Source organism: Kogia breviceps, chromosome 15, assembly GCF_026419965.1.
Source record: "Kogia breviceps isolate mKogBre1 chromosome 15, mKogBre1 haplotype 1, whole genome shotgun sequence".
NCBI lineage: Eukaryota > Metazoa > Chordata > Mammalia > Artiodactyla > Physeteridae > Kogia > Kogia breviceps.
Genome location: NC_081324.1, coordinates 65825392 through 65846913, shown reverse-complemented (window position 1 = coordinate 65846913; position 21522 = coordinate 65825392). Strand labels below are relative to the sequence as shown.

The window sequence follows — 21522 nt, the reverse complement described above, 5'->3', positions numbered from 1 at the left end:
CTTTTATACTATATTCATTTAGGGGGAACAGATTTCTAGAATTAAAATATTTCACATTTTTTACCATACAAACAGAAAATTTTTTTTTTTTTTTTTTTTTTTTTTTTTTTGTGGTACGCGGGCCTCTCACTGTTGTGGCCTCTCCCGTTGCGGAGCACAGGCTCCGGACACGCAGGCTCAGCGGCCATGGCTCACGGGCCCAGCCGCTCCGCGACATGTGGGATCCTCCCAGACCGGGGCACGAACCCGTGTCCCCTGCATCTGCAGGCGGACTCCCAACCACTGCGCCACCAGGGAAGCCCCAGAAAATATCTTTTTAAAAAATAACCCATGTAGTAATCTGAAAAGGATGTTTATATAGACATGTCAGTGTACATACACACATACTCTCAGAGCTCCAAGGAAAACTTAATTCTCAGTAAACTATAAATTAAGACTAAAACATTCAGCCTTCAAATTCTGAAATCTTTGGAATTAACTTACAAAAAAATGTACAGAGAATGAAAATTAAAAAAAAATATATATGCATCAAAATATTTGGGATTCAGACAAAACTGTTATTTAAATAAAGGTAGGTAAAGTCCTAATCCTTTATTAAATAAAAAAATGCTCAATATTTTGTAATAACCTATAATGGAAAACTAAAAAAGGATATATATGCATAACTGAATCACTCTGATGTACACCTGGAAATAACACAACATTGTAAATCAACTCTATTTTCATAAAAATTTTTAAAAAGAGAAAAATAAAGCTTTTAAAATACAAGGTTATAAAAAAGAACAATCATAAAGAAAGTAGAAGGTATATAATGAATTGAGACAAAAATCGATTACAGGCCTTCCCTGGTGGCGCAGTGGTTGAGAGTCCGCCTGCCGATGCAGGGGACACGGGTCCATGCCCCGGTCCGGGAGGATCCCGCGTGACGCGGCCGCTGGGCCTGCGCGTCCAGAGCCTGTGCTCTGCAGCAGGAGAGGCCACAGCAGTGAGAGGCCCACGTACCGCAAAAAAAAAAAAAGATTACAGATAAAACTTGTTGGGATAATAAAGCAAGGGTTGTTTCTTGGAAAAAGTAAATCATAAACATTGATAAAACTGTGGTAAATCTAGTAAGGGGAAGAGGAAATTAATTCCAATACTAGAAATGAGAAATGGAATGAGATTCTGAGAGGATAATATTCAACTCCAAGTGGAATTATTTTTGTTTCACGAAAGGAAGGTTTCTAATAGAAAAGTTGTGAATCCAGCCAAGCAAAACCTTGGGTTAGTGAAAGAAAGGAAAGAAAGGGAAGGAACGGAAGGGAAGGAAAAGAAGGGAAGGGAAGGAAAGGGAAGCAGAGGGGAGGGGAGGGGAGGGGAGGGAAGGAAGGAAGGAAAATGACTGTCTCAACGGATGTTGTAAACTATCCAATAAAACAATTCTCCTTAAATTTTAAAGATAGAAATTCATTAAGCCATAAACTCATTACCTCTGATGGTAAAGCATTCCTAATTAAACCAAGAATAAGAAAGCCCATTTACACATTGTTTAGAAATCCTGGCCAATGCAATAAGATTACAAATAAAACTAAAAATATGCCATGTTATTGGTGAAAAGACAACATAGTGAAAACACTTAAAAAAAAACATTTTATTTCTATAACTGCTAATTTTACTTACAATTTTTGGCAACATTAATAAAATAATAAATTTTATCTGAAAGAACAAGCAAAATAGACAAGGAAATTCACAAAGGGCAATAACAAAATAGTAATCTTGACAGATATTCAATATATTTGTAAACAAAACAAAGTGACATTGCCTTAAAAAAATATAGAGGTATCAATAGAAAAACAGAGAAAGCTCTTGAAAGAACTCAACTCACTATTAATTGTCTTCTATTTGCAGGCACAGAAACTGACTCAAGCAAACTCAATTCTAACAGAGAAGCAAAGCCCTTGATAATTATCTCTTCCCAGCTTTTTGTGAAAACCTAGGAAATTTAGACTGATAGGGAAGAAGAGTGTGGAGACTTAAAGTGCGTTTAAGAGGAGGATAAAAAGGGGGGTGGGTTGGAGATTTCACTGTGTGATTTTAACAACACTGGTGAAGCTCAATAATATACCAAAGGAAGTGTGAAGCAATTAAGCGAGGTAGCAAGCCATGCAGGCCTAGGGGAAGAGCATTCCAAGAAGGAGAACAGCAGTTACAAAGTCTTTGGATCAGGAAGAAATGGAATTTGCTTGAGGAAAAGCAAGGCCAGTGTGTCAAAAATAGTGCACCAGTGGGGAAAATGGCAGAGTAGAACGACAGAGAATGGAAGAGAGGAGGTAGTCAGGGGCCATATCACTGGAACCTTAGTTGGCAATAAATAACAACTTGTACTCCTTAGGAGCATACTTTAGAGCAAACAACAGTAACAGGGTTGATAATACTAAGCAACCACAAACACAAAGAAGTAAAACATTTCATATTTTTACCATAGAAACAGAATAAGGGAGATAAGTATGCAAAAATCTGCACATCTATTTATATATAGAAGTTTCCACCTGAGACCAGAAAAAACACACACACACACACACTCTTTATACACCTAAAGAAAGGGGCTCAAGCTGAAATTTTACCAAAGTGCTTTGGCCCAAGCAAACTAACTGGAAAGGCCTAGTAAAATATTCAAAGTGCAAATCAATCAAGCATTAAGCAAATAAATACAACAGAAACTACACTCAGGAAATTATCTAAAATATGGATGATATACTCACAACAACTTTGTTATCTGTAGTCCTTTCTCCTCAATTCTAAGAGGGATGCTAACCCCTTGATGATTATACCTTTCCAGCATTTTTTCCAGCTTAGAAAATTTAACTAGATTGAGGAGGGGGAAAAAGGAGTGGGGAGAGATAAAGTACCCTTAAAGAGGAGGAGAAAGCAACAGAAAAAGGGAAAGATTTCTCCTGGCACAGGTCTACAGCCAGGATCCCAGATTCCTTGAGTGGTGCACAGAGGCTGCTAGGCACCTGGTCTGGAGGTGGAGCGAGAAGGGATGGCACTAAAACATGCCTAGGGAGACTCAACTCCAGGAACCCTCAGAGGCAAACAAGGCTGCTGATGTTCAGAAACCAATACTTAGAGGGTACCCCAGTTCTGTGAAAGAGTCCTCGGAGATGGCAAGGAAAAAGGTTCCGGCAAGTATAATCACAGATTAGACAGCTGACAGATCAAATGAAGGATAATAACCCTATGACCTGATAATTACTGAAATAAATGAGACATTTCTGGCACACTGGAGTGTGTCAAGTAAGACCCAAACTCAGTATTAGTTTGATAAAATGGGAAATTATAGACACAAAGAATTAACTGTTAACTGTAATACATTCATGTCCAAGGCAAGATACAAAACTGCAAACTTCACATGTTCAATTAGGGTAAGAAACATGTAACTAGAAATGTGTTAGGAAAAGTCCTATGATGGGTTTAATCACTCACCTATTTTTATCCACTATTCCTACTTTTCTTGGACAACCCCATTCCAGCTTAAGGGTAAGAGACCTAAACTTAGCTCAATTCATAAACTGGACAGATTCCATGTCTTTGACCCTTTTCAGTTAAAACTATGGGTCCAATACAGATCAAACTATGGATGTCAGGGATTTTTTTCCTTGGGAACCTTAACTTGCTTTACTGCTGTGACTGAGAGAGATATGGGTAGTTCATTCTGACTAAAGGCCAGCCAGATGGGAGAGGTGAGAGAACAAATCAAATTCCCCTTTTGATCACTCAAAAGGAGGTCCCCTGGCACCAGGTCCCATTCTATTAATTATCTCTGCTTCCCCATCTGAAGCCAATGATACACAGTACCTGCTTGATGCCTGCAGGGGCTCCTCACCAAACATAGGGATTTTATTTTAATAGTTTGGCTTCCTTGGATGTTCTTGGGCTAGGTAATGACAGTCTGAGACAGTGTTCCTTCTGCCTTGGCTCCAAGCCTGGAGTGAATGTGTGCCCCTTCCTCAACTGGGACAAGGAGCCACTGCTCTCCACTGACTGAATTCTCTGTTTCTGGTCCCCATTCACACCATAGGGTCTCCATCAACTTCTCCACACCAAGGCTTTCAGAGCCAAGTTATTTTAGATCAGCACAACAGAGGCACTTCTGAGAGTTCAGCAGCAAATGGGACCACGCCATAACAAAGCCATTTCAGTCTGGCTATAGTTAATATTGAAATCTTCAAGGCATGGAAAAAGTTGAAAATAAAATTAAGTTGTTAAAAAATTCTACAGATTATATGTATAGCAGAGCTTTCAAACTTACAAATAACATGAAATACCAAAATAATAAATAGGTTTTCACTTTTCTCTTTCTCTCTCTTCCCCCCCATTCTCTCTCTCTCTCACACACACACCCTTTTATGTATTAAGCCAGATAGTTATATGAAAATCAGGTAATATATTTTTAAATAATATCTCAAAGTTCAGATCAAACAATATTGTACTTCATGAATTTTTAGAAAAACCTCATAAATGATCCATTGGTTTCACTATATTTCATGCTACTGAATAATGTTATGATTTGGATTTTTTGTTTTTAGTGGGGTTTTTAACTTTGAAGTATTTGCTTCAGATTTACTGAAAGTAGAATTAATGGGTTTTTTTTGAAATTCTACTTTTAGACCTGGGGGGTGAAGGCTCAGAATCAGATGTGTTCACAGTAATGGATGCTAATTCCACTGATCCTGGTTCAAGAGGTCCCAGTGACACTTGGATAACAACTTTTGTTTCAGGAGGCAATCCTTCTAGTTGCTTAGGCTTCTTAAACATTTGATGACACTGGGTCTTATGCTCCATTTTCTCCTTGAAAGTTAAAAACTGTAGCCGGCATTTGGAACACTGGTGAACACTCTTTTCCCAGTGTCCTCTATAATGACACATATATGGTGTTGCAGTTTTGAAAATTTTGAGACAAAATGGGCAAAGCAAATTCTTAGTGTTTTCGTGGTATGTTCTGAAATGTGTTTCTACATCAGAAAAAGCTGACGATCTGTAATTGCAGACCTGGCACACATAGGGCATTTCGCCAGGCTTATGATTGTCCTTCATGTGCTGTAAGAGAACCTGATCTGTTTCAAAAGACAACTCACAGATTTTACAGACTGCAGAGGGCTCCTGGAAAGTATGGACACTTTCAATGTGACATTGCAGCTGGAAGGGAGTGGGAAACTGGCGGTGGCAGTGCTGGCAGGTAGTATGGTTTTTCCAGCTGTCACCCCTCTGCTTTTCAAGTTCCAAATGGTGCTTCATGTGATTCATAAACTTGACATTTTTTAGAACTTTCAAGCAGCTGAGGCATTTAAAGGCTGTGTGAGTCTTCTGTTCTGGCTGCCCATCTCCTGTATGCTGTCCATAGTAAAAGTCACGAAGTAACACGATCAGATTTCCTTTCGTGGGATCAACAGTCTTGTTTTGACTTGCTAGACTCGAAAAGTCTGTTTTTGCCAGTCCATTTTCCCCAAAAGGACTTATAGACCTGCAATGAACACTGTCCTTTGGAAAAGCTGTTGGACAAGGTTCTCCATTCTGAACATGGCTTAATGAGGTATGAACACTGTCTGAGGGTGTGCTTTGCTGAGCTGTCATTGTATGAAAGATAGCTGAAGGGGCCAGAGCTAAAGAGTGTCCCCCTATGATTCCATTACTGAGTTTAGGCCTTTTGGAATTTGTGCTATTTGTTTCAGAAGTGGAAAGTTGCTTTGTTACACGAGGACTTTTATTCATACCTCCTGTAGAAAGTGCTGCTCCTACTGGATGCTGCAATGAACTTGTGAAGGTAATCAAAGGAGGAGAACATAACTCTGAAGAGCTAATAGGCACGACTTGTGGTGAATTATTTTTATAATCAGGTTTAGACAAAGGCTCAATAATAATAGGACTATCTGTGGATCTTGATTCAGAGTCAGAAACTGGTAAGACAGTCATTGCTTCTGATGTAGGCATCACATGACTTACAGGCTGCAATTTGTGAGCATTATCTTTTCTGAAGTGACCAGACTGTTTTCTCCTTGAACACGAACCTGGGGTAACTCTGTTCAATATGTTTGAAACGACTGGTTTTGAATTTGAGGTCATCCCAACAAAGATCAGCTCAGCATCTTCATTTACATGTTCTACCCCAACAAAGATCAGTTCAGCATCTTCATCGTCTACTTGTTTGGTTTCTTCTATGCTTTTCTGTGGTTCTGGCTCTTGTTCTTCACATAACATACATGGTGGTTCCATTTTCTAAATTTTTTTATTCTTGAAGGGCGTGGCCACAGGTCCCAGTGCTTCCTTTATATAAAGTGCCACCTAAGTATAAACATACTACACAACAGTTAAGTACAGAAAAATACAGGTATTTATAAATAAATACCCTATAAATATGGTATTTATAAACATCCTTATTTTACAGATAAGGACACTGAGAGTCAAAGAGGATAAATGACAGCTTAAAAACCTATGATTACAAGTCTATACGACTCTAGAATCATAGCTTCTCCCTATGCTGATTTTGATCTCTTCTATTAAAAAAAGAAAAAAAAACCCAAACTCCAACAACTAATCACTAGGTGAAATCACATGTAAAGGATGAGTATTTTTATAAAAGCACCATTGTGCAGTGTTTAGAAACATGGGGTCTGGAGTCAAAGAAGATTAAGCTGGAATTCTAACCAGCTACATCTTTTTTGGAAAATTTGTAACTTTTAAATGTGTTTCTGTATCTTAAAGGCAAAAATCCTTATTTTTTAGACTTAAAGTAACAGCTCTTTTTTTTTTTTTTTGCGGTACATGTTGTGGCCTCTCCCGTTGCAAAGCACAGGCTCCGGACGCGCAGGCTCAGCGGCCATGGCTCACGGGCCTAGCTGCTCCGCGGCATGTGGGATCTTCCTGGACCGGGGCACGAACCTGTGTCCCGTTCATCGTCAGGCGGACTCTCAACCACTGCGCCACCAGGGAAACCCAGTAACAGCTCCTTTTAAAAAGCATCGGGACTTCCCTGGTGGCGCAGTGGTTAAGAATTCACCTGCCAACGCAGGGAACATGGGTTCAAGCCCTGGTCTGGGAAGATCCCACATGCCGCAGAGCAATTAAGCCCGTGTGCCACAACTACTGAGCCTGTGCTCTAGAACCCACGAGCCACAACTACTGAGCCCACGTGTCACAACTACTGAAGCCCGTGTGCCTAGAGCCCATGCTCTGCAACAAGAGAAGTTACCACATTGAGAAGCCTGTGCACCGCAACAAAGAGTAGACCCCCTCGATGCAACTAGAGAAAGCCGCGCAATAACAAAGACCCAACATAGCCAAAAATAAATAAATAAATAAATAAATTTATTTTAAGAAAAGAAAAAGCATCAAATATTCAATGGCATCTTGTTTTGTAGAATTGGAAGAAAATTTATATTAAATGCACATATCTAAATTGATTCACACATACTGATTTCATGTATGTTAATTGTCAACTTCAAAGAATAGAATAAGAGTATCTACATATGGTCAACAAATAGCATAATTCAATGTCAAGTGCTTAGCACAGGCCTAGCAAATTGGGAATGAACTCTCTTGATAATCTCACCCCAGCTCAACACTGATGTCTCCTAAATTTCTCCCTCTAATCCTGACTTCCCCACTAAACTTAAATCCAACAGTGCTTTGTGCCTCACTCCACCTGTCTCTTCACATAGCAGGCAAAGTAATGCTGTTCAAACAAATTAGACTGCATCACTGTTCAGCTCAAAACCTTCCAATGCCTTTCTGGTTCACTCAGTAAAAGGCCAAGTCCTTCCAATGCCTATAAGACCACACTTCCAACACTACATACTGTCCCCTGCAATTATGTCATACTCCTCTCCCTCATCCACTTCACTTTAACCACACTAACCTCCTTGCTATTTCTTGAACAAACTAAACACTTTACCTTACTTAGAGTCCTTATATTTGTTGTCCCTCTAATATGAATGCCCATCATCCAGATACCTACATGGCTGGCCCCTCACCACCTTCTGGGCTCTGTTCCAAGCCTTCTTCTCAGAGAGGTTCTCAGATACTCCAACCAACCTCTAATTCACATTCCCAATTTCTCTTCCCTTCTCTTCCACCTATAAGCCTTTATCACCACCTAATATATTATAAACATTATTTATCTTGATTATTTTCTATTGTCTATCCAGTAAAATGTAAACTCCAAAGGGCAGGAATTCACTTTGGCTGACTGCTGGATCACCAGCACAAAGAACATTGCCTAGCATAGCATGGGAGCTCAACAAATACAGAATTTGTTAAATGAATTAATAAATAGTAACTCTCATCAATATGAATCTTTATTTGTAGAACAGAGTATGCTCCATTAATTCCATGTTTTCTATCAATTTACTCTGAGAACCTTGTCTGCATCAGAAATTCACTTGTTGAAGCCCTAATCCCCAATGTGATGGTATTTTAAGATGGGGTCTTTGGGGGATAATTAGGTTTAGATAAGGTCATGAGGGCCCTCATGATTGGATTAGTGCCAAGAAGAGACATCACAGAGCTTGCTTCCTCTCTATGTCCCCCAACACTCCCCCAAATGTGAAGACACAGGAAGAAAGTGAAAGAGAGCCCTCAGTGGGGAACCAAATCAGCCAGCACCTTTATCTTGGACTTTCCAGCCTTCAAAACTGTGGGAATAAATTTCTGTTGTTTTTAAAAAATAAAAATAAACTGGGTTCCAATAACATTGCTGAACTTTCACCTAACTGATCTTTGTAGAATTTTTAGCTGTTGACCATACTGATTAACTTTTCATCCAACCAATCATCCGAGATGAAAAGTTAATTAAGAGTGGAGAAAGAATGATACATAAAACAAATAAATTAATGAATGCGTTCATTTAGAACAAGAGTAACAACAGACCATGGGAATTTTCTTATCACTTCTCCTCTAGTGTCCTTATTTTCTACAATTACCAGAATCTTGAGAATTTGGGGTAGGGAGGTTGGACATGCCAAGACCTGCTAGATCTAAGGGAAGAGTCCTCAAAAATCATTTCATTTCCCCCACCAAGAAAGTTGCCAAGGGCTGTGGAAGGAGCCAATGAGAGGTTTCACTCTAAAAACAGCTGAGAGAACAATGGGTGATGACCCACCTCCCAGGTTATTCCTGTGCATTTCAACAATGGCTCTTTAAATGGGTTTTGTTATAGCCACACACCAGATTTTTTCAGGCATCAGTCCCTCTTAAGCAACTTCCTGAGATTACCCCACTAGGGCTCCTCTGGTACCTACCCTCACCATCTTCCCTTGCCCCTGACTCTTTTCACCCATTATTGCTCCTACAGATTCTTGTCCCAACCCCGTCACTCTCTCCCCACCAAAGCAATCAAGTCCCTTCTCCACCACTCCTTCCCTCTACTCCATTAACCCCACATAGTTGCTGCCTTAGAATTTAACATCCATTAAACACAGACCCTTGGGGGAAATGGGAGTTTCACAGGATCCTTAAAACTGCCATAAACATTTGGATTCTATCCTAGGGCAACTGAGCAAAACAAAAGTAATTTTTTCATTAATATTTTTTAACAAATATTTTTTCACAAATAAGCTCAGGATGATAAAGAAATGCAAAAATAGAGTCTAATCTAGCCTGGGAGTCTAGGAGGAGAACAACTATTAAGCCAAGGTTGTTCATTGTCAAAAAACATGACTATTTCTATAGAATGGACAGAGAGAAAAAGTAAGGATTTACAGACTCTCACCACCATTTCCACTTTTCTTTTTTAATTTTATTTTTGAGGTCACCCTAATGTAAACCCCTTTCTTTGCCTGAGGGCTTCTCTCTTTTAAAAAATTTATTTATTTATGGCTGCGTTGGGTCTTCATTGCTGCACACAGGCTTTCTCTAGCTGCTGTGAGCAGGGGCTACTCTTAGTTGCGGTGCACGTGCTTTTCATTGCGGTGGCTTCTCTTGTTGCGGAGCGTGGGCTTTAGGCGCGTGGGCTTCAGTAGTTGTGGCATGCAGGCTCAGTAGTTGTGGTTCGCGGGCTCTAGAGCACAGGCTCAGTAGTTGTGGCGCACGGGCTTAGCTGCTCCGCGGCATGTGGGATCCTCCTGAATCAGGGTTCGAATCCATGTCCCCTGCATTGGCAGGTGGATTCTTAACCATTGTGCCACCAGGAAAGTCCCACCATTTCCACTCTTGCTACCTCTCTGACCTCTCCTCTCTCTACTCTAACATTCATTCACTCCAATCCAGCTACAGTGACTTCCTTGCTGCTCTCTTCAAAGTTTCCACCTGAAATTCTTGTCTTCCAGATATTCCCATGGCTAACACTTCTACCTCCTTCAAGTCCATGTCCAAACCTACCTATTCCAAGAGACTTACTCTGACCACCTTATCTAAAATCACAACACTCCTACCTGCCCAACATTCAATCCTATGACCCTACTCTATTATATTTTTCCTAATTTCATAACATCACCTTTTATTTCACAAGAGAATGTACACATTTATTATATTGACTATCTTTCTTCCTCCACTGAACTGTTAGTTCCTTCCACAGGAGAAATTCTGTTTTGTTTTTTAGTTTGTTTTTGTCTGTTTTGTTCACTGATTTCTCCCAAGGACCAAGAGCAGTCCTGGCATACAATAAGCACTCAAATATTCATTAAAAGAAAATAATATCTAGAAGGGGATAAAAATAATTCAACAAAAGAAGGTAGGGTGAGGGAAAAGGTAGGAAATGTTCAAACTTTGGATATAACCAATTTTCTTCAAGTCTGGGAGCCATTGAGGTGTGCTGTTATACCAAATGTGAGAGCCCTGCAATCCTGGGATTCAGGAGCATGACTATGGCCAGATCTCATGATGGGGACCAACAGTTTGGGGAAGTCTTTTCTTAGAACAGTATGGATAGAGTACTACATTTCACCCAGGCAGGCAGGCGAGAAATTCAGCCACTTTCCCTTTTCCTTCCTTTCCTCCCAAGAGCAGCATCTTAGAAGAATCTACAAAGGAGATATGAGCAGGGTAGGAGTTCAACCTAAAAGTGGCCTGTTAATTCTGAGGCAATTCCTTTCACTAAGACTAAGAATTTGGAGAGGGTCTGGAAGTATCAGGTGAGTGGAGAATGATTTAAAGAGAGGGGTTGTGGAGGACCACAAAAAAAGACACCTTAAAAAAAATGACAATGTCAACTTGTTAAATGTGATGGTGATGTCAGAGGGAATGATGGAATAAGGAAACTACATAAAAGCAAAGAACACACCAGCAAAAACTGTCAAAATCAAGCTTTTTAGATCCTGGAAATTAACCAAAGGCTTGCAAAAATCAGGATTTTTGTGGAAAACAGTTTGGTAAGTCCTCAAAAAGTTAAAAACAGAATTATCATATGACCTCACAAGTCCATTTCTAGATATATACCCCAAAGAATTGAAAATGGGTACTCAAACAAGTATATCTAATGTACATGCAAGTTTACAGGAGCACTATTCACAATAACTTAAAGGGTGGAAATAACACAAATGCTCATCAATGGATGAATGACAAACCATGCTCTATAAATACAACAGACTATTATTCAACCATAAAAGGAATGAAGGCACCCCCATGTTCACTGAAGCACTGCAGGATTATTTACAACAGCCAAGATATAGAAACAACCTAAGTGACCATCGATGGATGAATGGGTAAAGAAAATGCAGCATATATATACAATGGAATATTATTCAGCCAGAAAAAAGAATGATATCTTTCCATTTGCAACAACATGAATGGATCCTGAGGGCATTACACTAAATGAAATTAGTCAGACAAAGAGAGACAAAGACTGTATGATCTCACTTATACATGGAACCTAAGCAAAAACAAACGAACAAAAAACAAGCTCATAGAACAGACTGGTGGTTGCCAAAGGCAGGGGGTTGGGGAAGTGGGCAAAACTGGTGAAGGGAGTCAAAAGGTACAAACTTCCAGTTATATTGGGGATGTAATGTACAACATGGTGACTATAGTTAATAATACTGTATTGAATATTTAAGAGTCATCAAAAGAGTCTATCTTAAAAATTCTCATCTCACACACACACACACAAAATTTTAACTATGTATGGTAATAGATGTTAACTATACTCATTGTAGTGATTTCACAATATAAACAAATATTAAATCATTGTGTTGTACACCTGAAACTAGTATAATGTTATATGTCAATTATACCTCAATAAAAATATTTTAATATAATTTTAAGTTAAAAAAATGAAATATTAATACATGCTACAACCTGGATAAACCCTGAAAACAAGCAAAATGAAAGAAGAAAGACATAAAAGTTCACATATTGTATGATTTCATCTATAGGAAATATCCAGAATAGATAAATCCATAGAATCTAAAAACAGACTGGTGGTTGCCAGCGTATGGGGGAGAGGAAATGGAGAGAAATTGCTTACTGGATAAAGAGTTTTACCTTGAAATGATGGAGATGTTTTGGAACTAGACAGAGGCAGCAGATGTCCAACATCATGAATACTCTAAATACCACTGAATTGTTCACTTCAAAATCACTGATTTTATGTAAATTTCACCTCAATATATTTTTTTTAAATAAAGAGGGGATATTACTATCAACCACACAGAAATTTAATCAAAAAACAAGAGAATACTATGAACAATTCTATTCCAACAAATCAGATGACCTAGGTGAAATGGACAAATTCTAGAAAGACAAAAACTACTATGCTGGGCTTCCCTGGTGGCGCAGTGGTTGAGAGTCCGCCTGCGGATGCAGGGGACACGGGTTCGTGCCCCGGTCCGGGAAGATCCCACATGCCGCGGAGCAGCTGGGCCCGTGAGCCATGGCCGCTGAGCCTGCGCGTCCGGAGCCTGTGCTCCGCAACGGGAGAGGCCACAGCAGTGAGAGGCCCACGTACCACCAAAAAAAAAAAAAAAAAAAAAAAAAAAAAAACCTACTATGCTGACTCAGTTAAAAAAAAAAAAAAAACCCAATAGGAAGAGACCTAAAACAAGCAAACACATTGAATTAGTAATCAAAAAATTTTCCAAAAGAGAAACCTAAGATCAGATGACTACCCTGGTTAATTCTATCAAAATGATTAAAGAAAAATTAACACCAGTCCTTTATCAACTCTTCCAGAAACTAAAAGAGGAGAGAAAACTTTCCAGCTCATTCTGTGAGGCCAGTATTACTGACACCAAAATCAGACAAAGACATCACACACACACACACACACACACACACACACACACACACACACACCCAATATCCCTTATGAATATAGAAGAGTCCTCAACAAAATACTAGCAAACAAAATCTAACCACATGTAAAAAAGATTATATACCATGACCACATGGGATTTATGGAGGTATGCAAAGTTGGTTTATTATAGGAAAATCAATCAACATTATACCATTTTAATAGAATAAAGGACAAAAAAAGACACCTGCCTGCAGAAAAAGCATTTGACTAAATCTAGCACCTTTTCATGATGAAAAACAAACAAACAAACAAACAAAAAACCCTCAACAGGGCTTCCCTGGTGACGCAGTGGTTGAGAGTCCACCTGCTGATAAAGGGGACGTGGGTTCGGGCCCCGGTCCAGGAAGATCCCACATGCCGCGGAGAGGCTAGGCCTGTGAGCCATGGCCTCTGAGCCTGCACGTCCGGAGCCTGTGCTCCGCAACGGGAGAGGCCACAACAGTGAGAGGCCCGCGTACCGCAAAAAAACAAAACAAAACAAAACTCAACAATTAGCAACAGAAGGGAACTTTCTCAATCAAAGGGTACCTGTAAAAACACCCACAGCTAGCATCATACTTAGTCGTGAAAGACTGAAAGCCTTCCCTCTAAGATTGGGAACAAGACAAGGATGTCTACTACTGCACTTTGACTCAATATTATACCGGAAGTTCTATAACCAGGACAATCAGGCAAGAAAAAGGAGTTAAAAAAAAAAAAGTAGCAGCATTCAGAATGGAAAAGGAAAAAGTAAAACTATATTGGAGATGACATGATTTTGTATATACAAAATCCTGAGGAATCCACAAAACAAGTATTGAATTAAAAGATTGCAGAATACAAGATCAATATAAAAAAATCAATTATGTCTCTATATAAGTAGCAATAAATGTTCTGAAAATGAAAGTAAATAAACACTTCCATTTACACCGTTATAAAGAACACTTATCAGAAAGAGAAAGACAAATATCATTATGATATCACTTATATGTGGCATCTAAAATAAGACACAATTGAACTTATCTAGGAAACAGAAACAGACTCACAGACACAGAGAACAGACTTGTGGTTGCCAAGGATTGTGGGGAGGGATGCATTGGGAGTTTGGGATTAGCAGATGCGAACTATTACATATAGAATGGATAAACAACAAGATCCTACTGTATAGCACAGGGAACTATATTCAATATCTTATGATAAACCATAATGGAAAAGAATATGAAAAAGAATGTATATGCACAACTGAATCACTCTTCTGTATAACAGAAATTAACACAACACTGTAGATCAACTATACTTCAATAAAATATATTTTTGAAAAAAGAATACTTAGGAATAAATTTAATAGAAATGCAGCGCTTTTTTATTCTGAAAACACTGAATTATACTAAATACATTCTTGAAGCAATTAAAGACCTAAATAAATGTAAAGACATCCCACATTCATGGATCAGAAGATTTAATATTGTTAAAATGGCAAGACTTCCACAGCTGATCTATCAAAATCTTGGCTAGCCTTCTCACAGAATTGAAACTCTTTCTGCTTTCAAAACTTACTACAAAGCTATAGTAATCAAGAAATGTGGCACTGGTATAAGGATAGAAACAGATCAATGGAATAGATCAATGGAACAGAATTCAGAGTCCAGAAAAAAACCCATGCATTAATGGTGAACTGATTTTCAGCAGGATTACAAAAATTATCAGTGGGGAACAGATAAATCTTTTCAACAAATGTTGATGGAACAACTGGACATCCATATGTGAAAGAATGAATGAAGTTGGGCCCCTGCTCACACCATGTATATAAAAAGTAACTCAAAATGGATTGTGAAACCAGAAGTAGAGCTAAAACTAAAAAAACTCTTTATTTAAAGAAAATTTGAGTAAATGGTTTCTTAGAGAAGACACCAAAAGAATAAATAACAAAGGAAAAAATAACAGGACTTCATCAAATTGACAACTTTAGAACTTCAAAGGACACCATCATGAAAGTAAAAAGATAACCCGCAGAATGGGAGAAAAATATCTGTAAATCATATATGTGACTAGGAACACAAATATATGTGATACATATACATTGATATGTTATAAGGGACACATATAGATACTAACATATGTGATAAAAGAATATATAAAGATCTTTTATAATAGAAGAATAAAAAAACAACTCAATTAAAAAATCGGCAGAGGACCTGAATAGATAATTCTCCAAAGATGATATAAAATGGCTAGCAAGTATATGAAAAGATGCTCAACATACTAATCATCAGAGAAATGTGAATGTAAACCACAGTAAAAGATCACCTAACACCCATCAGGATGGCTACTATAAGGAAGGAAGGAAGGGAGGGAAGGAGGGAGGGAGGGATGGAAGGAAGGCAGGAGAAAGGAAGGGGAGGGAAGGGGAGGGAAACTGTTGGCAAGCATGTACAGAAACTGTATCCTTGTGTGCTATGGATGGATTGTAAATAGTGCAAATGCTGTGGAAAACAGTATAAAGGCCCCTCAAAAAGTTAAAAATAGAACTACCATATGATCCAGCAATTCCACTTTTGGATATAGATCCAAAAGAAATGAAAGTGGGGTCTCTAAGAGATATTTGCACATCCATGCTCACAGCAGCACTATTCACAATAACTAAGAGGTGGAAGCAACCTAAATGTCCATCAACTGATGAATGAATTTTAAATATGTGATATATACATACAATGGAACATTATTTAGCCATAAAAAAGAAATTCTGCCACATGCTACAATATGCATGATCCTTGAAGACATCATACATCATGCTAAATGAAATAAGCCAGTCATAAAGACAAATACTGTATGCTTCCACTTATGTGAAGTACCCAAAGTAGTCAAAGCAATAGAAAAGAAACAGAAAGTAGATGGTGGATACTATGGTTTAGTGGGAGAGGGAAAAGCTTGTTGGTTAATGGGATGGGTAGTTTCAATTTTGCAAGATGAAAAGGTCTAGAGATCTGTTTCAAAAACAATGTAAATGGGGAATTCCCTGGCGGTCCAGTTGTTTAGGTGCTTTCACTGCAGGGAGCCTGGGTTTGATCCCCGGTCGGGAACTATCCTGCAAGCCGTGCAGCGTGGCAAAAACAAAAACAAACAAACAAACAAAAACAATGTGAATATACTTAACACTTAAAAATGGTTAAGGTGGGGCTTCCCTGGTGGCGCAATGGTTAAGAATCCACCTGCCAATGCAGAAAACACGGGTTCGAGCCCTGATCCGGGAAAATCCCACATGCTGCGGAGCAACTAAGCCCGTGTGCCACAGCTACTGAACCTGCGCTCTAGAGCCCGTGAGCCACAACTACAGAAGCCCGCGTGCCTAGAGCTTGTGCTCCATAACAAGAGAAGCCACTGCAATGAGAAGCCCACACACCACAACAAAGAGTAGCCCCACTCGCCGCAACTAGAGAAAGCACATGCCCAGCAACAAAGACCCAACGCAGCCAAAAATAAAATAAATAAAATAAGTGAATTTTTAAAAAATGGTTAATATGGTAAAATTTATGTTATATGTTTTTTACAACAGTAAAAAAATTTTTTTAAACAGGCAAAGGATTCAAAGAGACATTTCACCAAAGATGCTATATAAATGGCCAATAAGCACAGGAAATACTGCTTAACATGATCAGGAAAATGTAAATCAATCACAATGAGATACTCCTTCACACCCACTAGATTGGCTATAATCAAAAAGAGAAACAATAACAAGTGCTGCAGAGGATGTGGAGAAATTGGAATCCTCATATATTGCTGTTGCAGTTGCTACAAAGTGGTACAACCACTTCGGAAAACAGTTTGGCAATACCTCAAAAATTAAATATAGAGTTACCATATGATCCAGCAACTTCACTCTTAGGTATATACCCATAAAAACTGAAAACGTTAAGTCCACGCAAAAACAATGTTAACAGCAGCATTCCTCACAATAGCCACAAAGAGCACACAATCCAAATGTCCATTAACTGATGAATGGATAAACAAAACTGTGGTATATGCTTACAATGGAATACTATTCAGCCATAAAAACAAACAAAGCACTGCTGTATATCTATGACATGGATGAACCTGAAAACATGCTAACTGAATAAAGCCAGACACCAAAGGTCACATATTGTATGTGAGAGAATTGTATGTAGAGGAGAATCAGAAAAGAGAAGCATCCTGTAATCTAAATGAAAAATTATTTTCAGGGAAGAGGAAATGAACTACTTTGATAAATGCTGCCAATAAATCAAATAAAATAGAAACTAAAAATTGACCACTGAGTTAAACATTGTGGAATTCATTAGTGACCTTGACAAGAGTGGATTTAAAAGAAAATGAGGGCTTCCCTGGTGGCGCAGTGGTTGGGAGTCCGCCTGCCGATGCAGGGGATACGGGTTCGTGCCCCAGTCCGGGAGGATCCCACGTGCCGTGGAGCGGCTGGGCCCGTGAGCCATGGCCACTGAGCCTGTGCGTCCGGAGCCTGTGCTCCACAAAGGGAGAGGCCACAACAGTGAGAGGCCCGCGTACCACAAAAAAAAAAAAAAAAAAAAAAAAAGAAAATGAGAGACTTGGAGATAACAAATATGGCCAACTCTGTAGAAGTTTTCCTAAAACTAGCAAATATGAAATAAAACAAGCAGAAGGGGATGTGCCATCAAAAGATGGATTTTTAAATGAGAAATGACATTATAATCAGCCTGTTTGCTGATGGGAACCATCCAGAGAAACAGAAAACTTAATCCAAAGAAGAGACTTGCTAGAATATCCTTGAACAAACAAGAACTGATTGGATCTAGTACACAAGAAGTGTACATAAGCCAAATAATTCACTCATAGTAACAGACCTGAGACCATATGAAGAAAGGCTGGCATGGTGGATTAATGGGTATGGTAGCCAGCCTCCAAGGTGGCCCCAAATGAATCCCACCTCCTGGTATTCCCAATCCTGTGTAGCTCTCCCTCACACTATCACAGTGTTGACCTATGAGACTAAGCAAAGACAGAAGTGAAGGTTTGTAACTTCTGAAAAAGACTCTGCACTTCATCTTCGGTGCAAATTCTTTCCTGAATCACTCGCTCTGGGGGAAGCCAGCAGCCATGACATGAGCAGCCCCATGGAGAGGCCCATAGAGTGAGGAACTGAGGCCCCTTGCTAACAGCCAAGTGAGTGAAGTTAGATTCAACAAAATTCAAGGAGAGACCCTGAGGCAAAACCACCCAGCTAAGCCACTCCTGGATTCTAGACCATGAGATAATATGTTTTTTCAAGCTATTAAGTTGTGAGATAATGTTTACAACACAGACATTTCAAGTCACCATATCATTCACATGTCGTACTTGCAACTATTCTGTCGTACACAGAATAGCTCTCCTATAAATACAGCAAAATTTAAAAAACAAGCAAACGAAAAAAACAAAACAGGAATTCCCTGGCAGTCCAGTGGTTAGGACTTAGCACTCTGACTGCTGGTGCCCCAGGTTCAATCCCTGGTTGGGGAACTAAAATCCCATAAGCCACGCGGCGCAGCCAAAACAAAACAAAACACGGCAAAACTGACATGCCATGAAGCTTGTATAGTCAAATCAAACTTGTATAGTCAAGCCAAGGACTCAAAGTTGTACCAGCGATAGATAAGTAACTATACAACGGAGCTGTATGCACAAGTTGCTGGGCATAAAGCTACCTAGTCTTGTTTACTGACATGAAGTGAATGCAGATACCCCACCCATCCAGTCACATTCAATTACTTCATGAAATAAAACCCTTAAGGAAAAGGGTACAGAAATGAACAAACTAATCCCATGGAATCATGTTAAATCACAACACATTTACTCCAAATGAACCACTTTATTTATTTATTTGGCCGTGCCACGTGGCTTGTGGGATACCAGTTCCTCGACCAGGGACTGAACCCGGCTACTGCAGTGAAAGCCCAGAATCCTAACCCGGAGGCCATCAGGGGACTCCCATCACTTTATTATTTTAATACATTAGCTGAAACCTTAGGCCACGTGCATCAGTCCACGTTAGCCTCACTGCGTGGTAGAAGTCAGCTTTACACAGCTTAAAAATCCATGGTGCTCTTTTTTCCCTTTCAAAACAGCAGGTGAAAGCCGGCCCCCAGCTGCCCGCCCCTTTTTAAGGCCGCAACTTAGAGGGCTCCAGAATGAGCTGAACCAATGAGTGCCCTGAAGTCATCACACACATTCTGGGTCGGCTCCCACCCACGCAGGAGAACGCTGTCTGGGCAGCAACGTGTTAGCCAGGGAGAGAAGAGGAAAAACGCTGAGGGTAAAAAAGATACCACTCTGGGGGCCTCTCTGGTGGTGCAGTGGTTAAGAATCCGCCTGCCAATGCAGGGGACACGGGTTTGAACCCTGGTCCAGGAGGATCCCACATGCCACGGAGCAACTAAGCCCGTGTGCCACAACTACTGAGTCTGTGCTCTAGAGCCCGAGAGCCACAGCTACTGAGCCCGTACTCTGCAACTACTGAAGCCCGTGCACCCTAGAGCCTGTGCTCCACAACAAGAGAAGCCACCGCAATAAGAAGCCCGCGGACCACAACGAAGAGTAGCCCCTGCTCGCCACTACGAGAGAAAGCCCATGTGCAGCAACAAAGACCCAACACAGCCATAAATAAATAGATCGATATCTAGATAGATAGATAGAGAGACTGAGTTGAGAGAGTGAGTGAGAGAGAGAGAGAGAGAGAGAGAGATACCACTCTTGTCCTCATTAGAAAGACGTCTGTCACCTTACCTCAGGCGCGCACTGAAAACCTGGGGGCTTGAGATTTTCTAGGCAGGCGCAGGTCGCATCCTAGAAACCAGCAGAGAGAAGGGTCAGGGTGAGTCACGTGTTACGGGAACATTCTATGCCCCAGGCCCTAACGGATCCTGCCCTGAGCATGTTTACTAGGCGTCTCACACTCAACCAGAGAACAGAATCTCGAACAAGTCTCTTCTTCCAACCTCCCCTCTCTCAGAAACACCTCATCTACCACCTGCCCAAACCAAAAGCCTGGACCTCGGGAGCCCATGAGGGGCTCCCACAGGGGGCGAGGGCGGGCCGAGACCCAGTCAACAAGAAAATAGCCCAGGTGCAGCGGCAGGGGAGAAGCCACTAGATCGATTTGTTTTTTGGGTTTTTGTTGTTGTTGTTGTTTTGTTTTTGCGGTACGCGGGCCTCTCACGTTGCAGAGCACAGGATCCGGACGCGCAGGCTCAGCGGCCGTGGCTCACGGGCCTAGCCGCTACGCAGCATGTGGGATCCAGGACCGGGGCACGAACCCGTGTCCCCTGCATCGTCAGGTGGACTCTCAACCACTGCGCCACCAGGAAAGCCCTGTTTTTTGGGGTTTTTTTTTAGCTGCGCCCTCCTGACAGCGCCTGGGCCCACGGATCTCTAGAACCCCGCCGGGCCCGGGTCACAAAACTGCCCTGACATTGTTCTGTGTTGTAATGTATTAGGAGACCTCAGCGGGGGCCAGGGGCCTGACAGGCCCTTCCCCGGAGGCCGGCTCGGCCCACCCCTGGGGGAGGGAGGCTGACGGAGAGCGGCGCCCGCCCAAATTGGGGAAGGGAGAGGGTGAAAGGGATCTCAGGGCCTGGGCCTCACCCTCCCTCCTGAGGGCCCGCGGCCCCACCCAGGCCGCCGGGGCCGTCCCAGGCCCGGCGCTCGTGAGGACCCGAGAAACCCTCCCCTCGGCCCTCAGGGACCGCTCCGGCCGCACCACGGTCCCCGTCAGCGGCAGGGCCACAACGGCCGGCAGCTCACCGGCCCCGAGGCGCTCCTCAGGCCCCCGGCGCCGCAGACGCCGCCACCGCCCGCGCCCCCGCTCGCGCGCCCGCTCTCACCTGTGATTGGCTGCCAGGTGCAGGCGCGAGGTCGGGTGCTGCGGTCTGATTGGCAGCGAGGCCGGGTGGGCGCATGCGCGCTCTCTAGCGGCCCCCCCCCCCCCCCCAGTGGCAACCGCTGGGGGCGGGGTCAGGCTGAACCTGTGTCTCAAAGGTCTTGGGCTGTCAAGACGCCAGAGTTCGCCAGGGCTCAGGATAAAGAGCGGGCTCCCAGTCCATCAGGGGAGTCCAGCTCTTGCAATCCTCAGGTGTGATCCCTCTCCCATAAAAGCACTATCTGCCGGCCCCTTGCTTAAGGAACTTGACCATGCAACTGGGTGTTGAAGCCCGTCCTCTTGGACTTGTATTTGGGGCCAATCCAGTGCAGCCTGCCACATGTTTTTGTACAGCCTGCAGCGAGCTAAAAAA

At 41.4% G+C, this 21522-nt stretch overlaps 1 protein-coding gene and 1 non-coding gene across 23 annotated transcripts in view; one reads left to right on the top strand and one right to left on the bottom strand.

Moving 5' to 3' along the window:
- LOC131742384 (zinc finger protein 280B-like) overlaps positions 1-21189 on the bottom strand; it is a 152196-nt gene extending 131007 nt beyond the window's left edge. For 13 of the 22 annotated variants that reach the window (XR_010836796.1, XR_010836801.1, XR_010836789.1 and 10 more), the window contains exons 1-2: positions 21035-21110; positions 20018-20077 (exon numbers count right to left, since the gene is read on the bottom strand). Coding sequence is in view for 5 of the 22 variants with exons in the window: in XM_067014843.1 (XP_066870944.1) it covers positions 4618-6252 (1635 nt within the window). In the remaining 17 variants the exon portion in view is untranslated. The other 9 variants (XR_010836793.1, XR_010836799.1, XM_067014843.1 and 6 more) reach the window with 8 other exon arrangements.
- TRNAQ-CUG (transfer RNA glutamine (anticodon CUG)) lies at positions 18682-18754 on the top strand. Its single transcript has one exon. It is a non-coding gene; the product is annotated as a tRNA-Gln (tRNA).
- Positions 21190-21522: the final 333 nt, after the last annotated feature.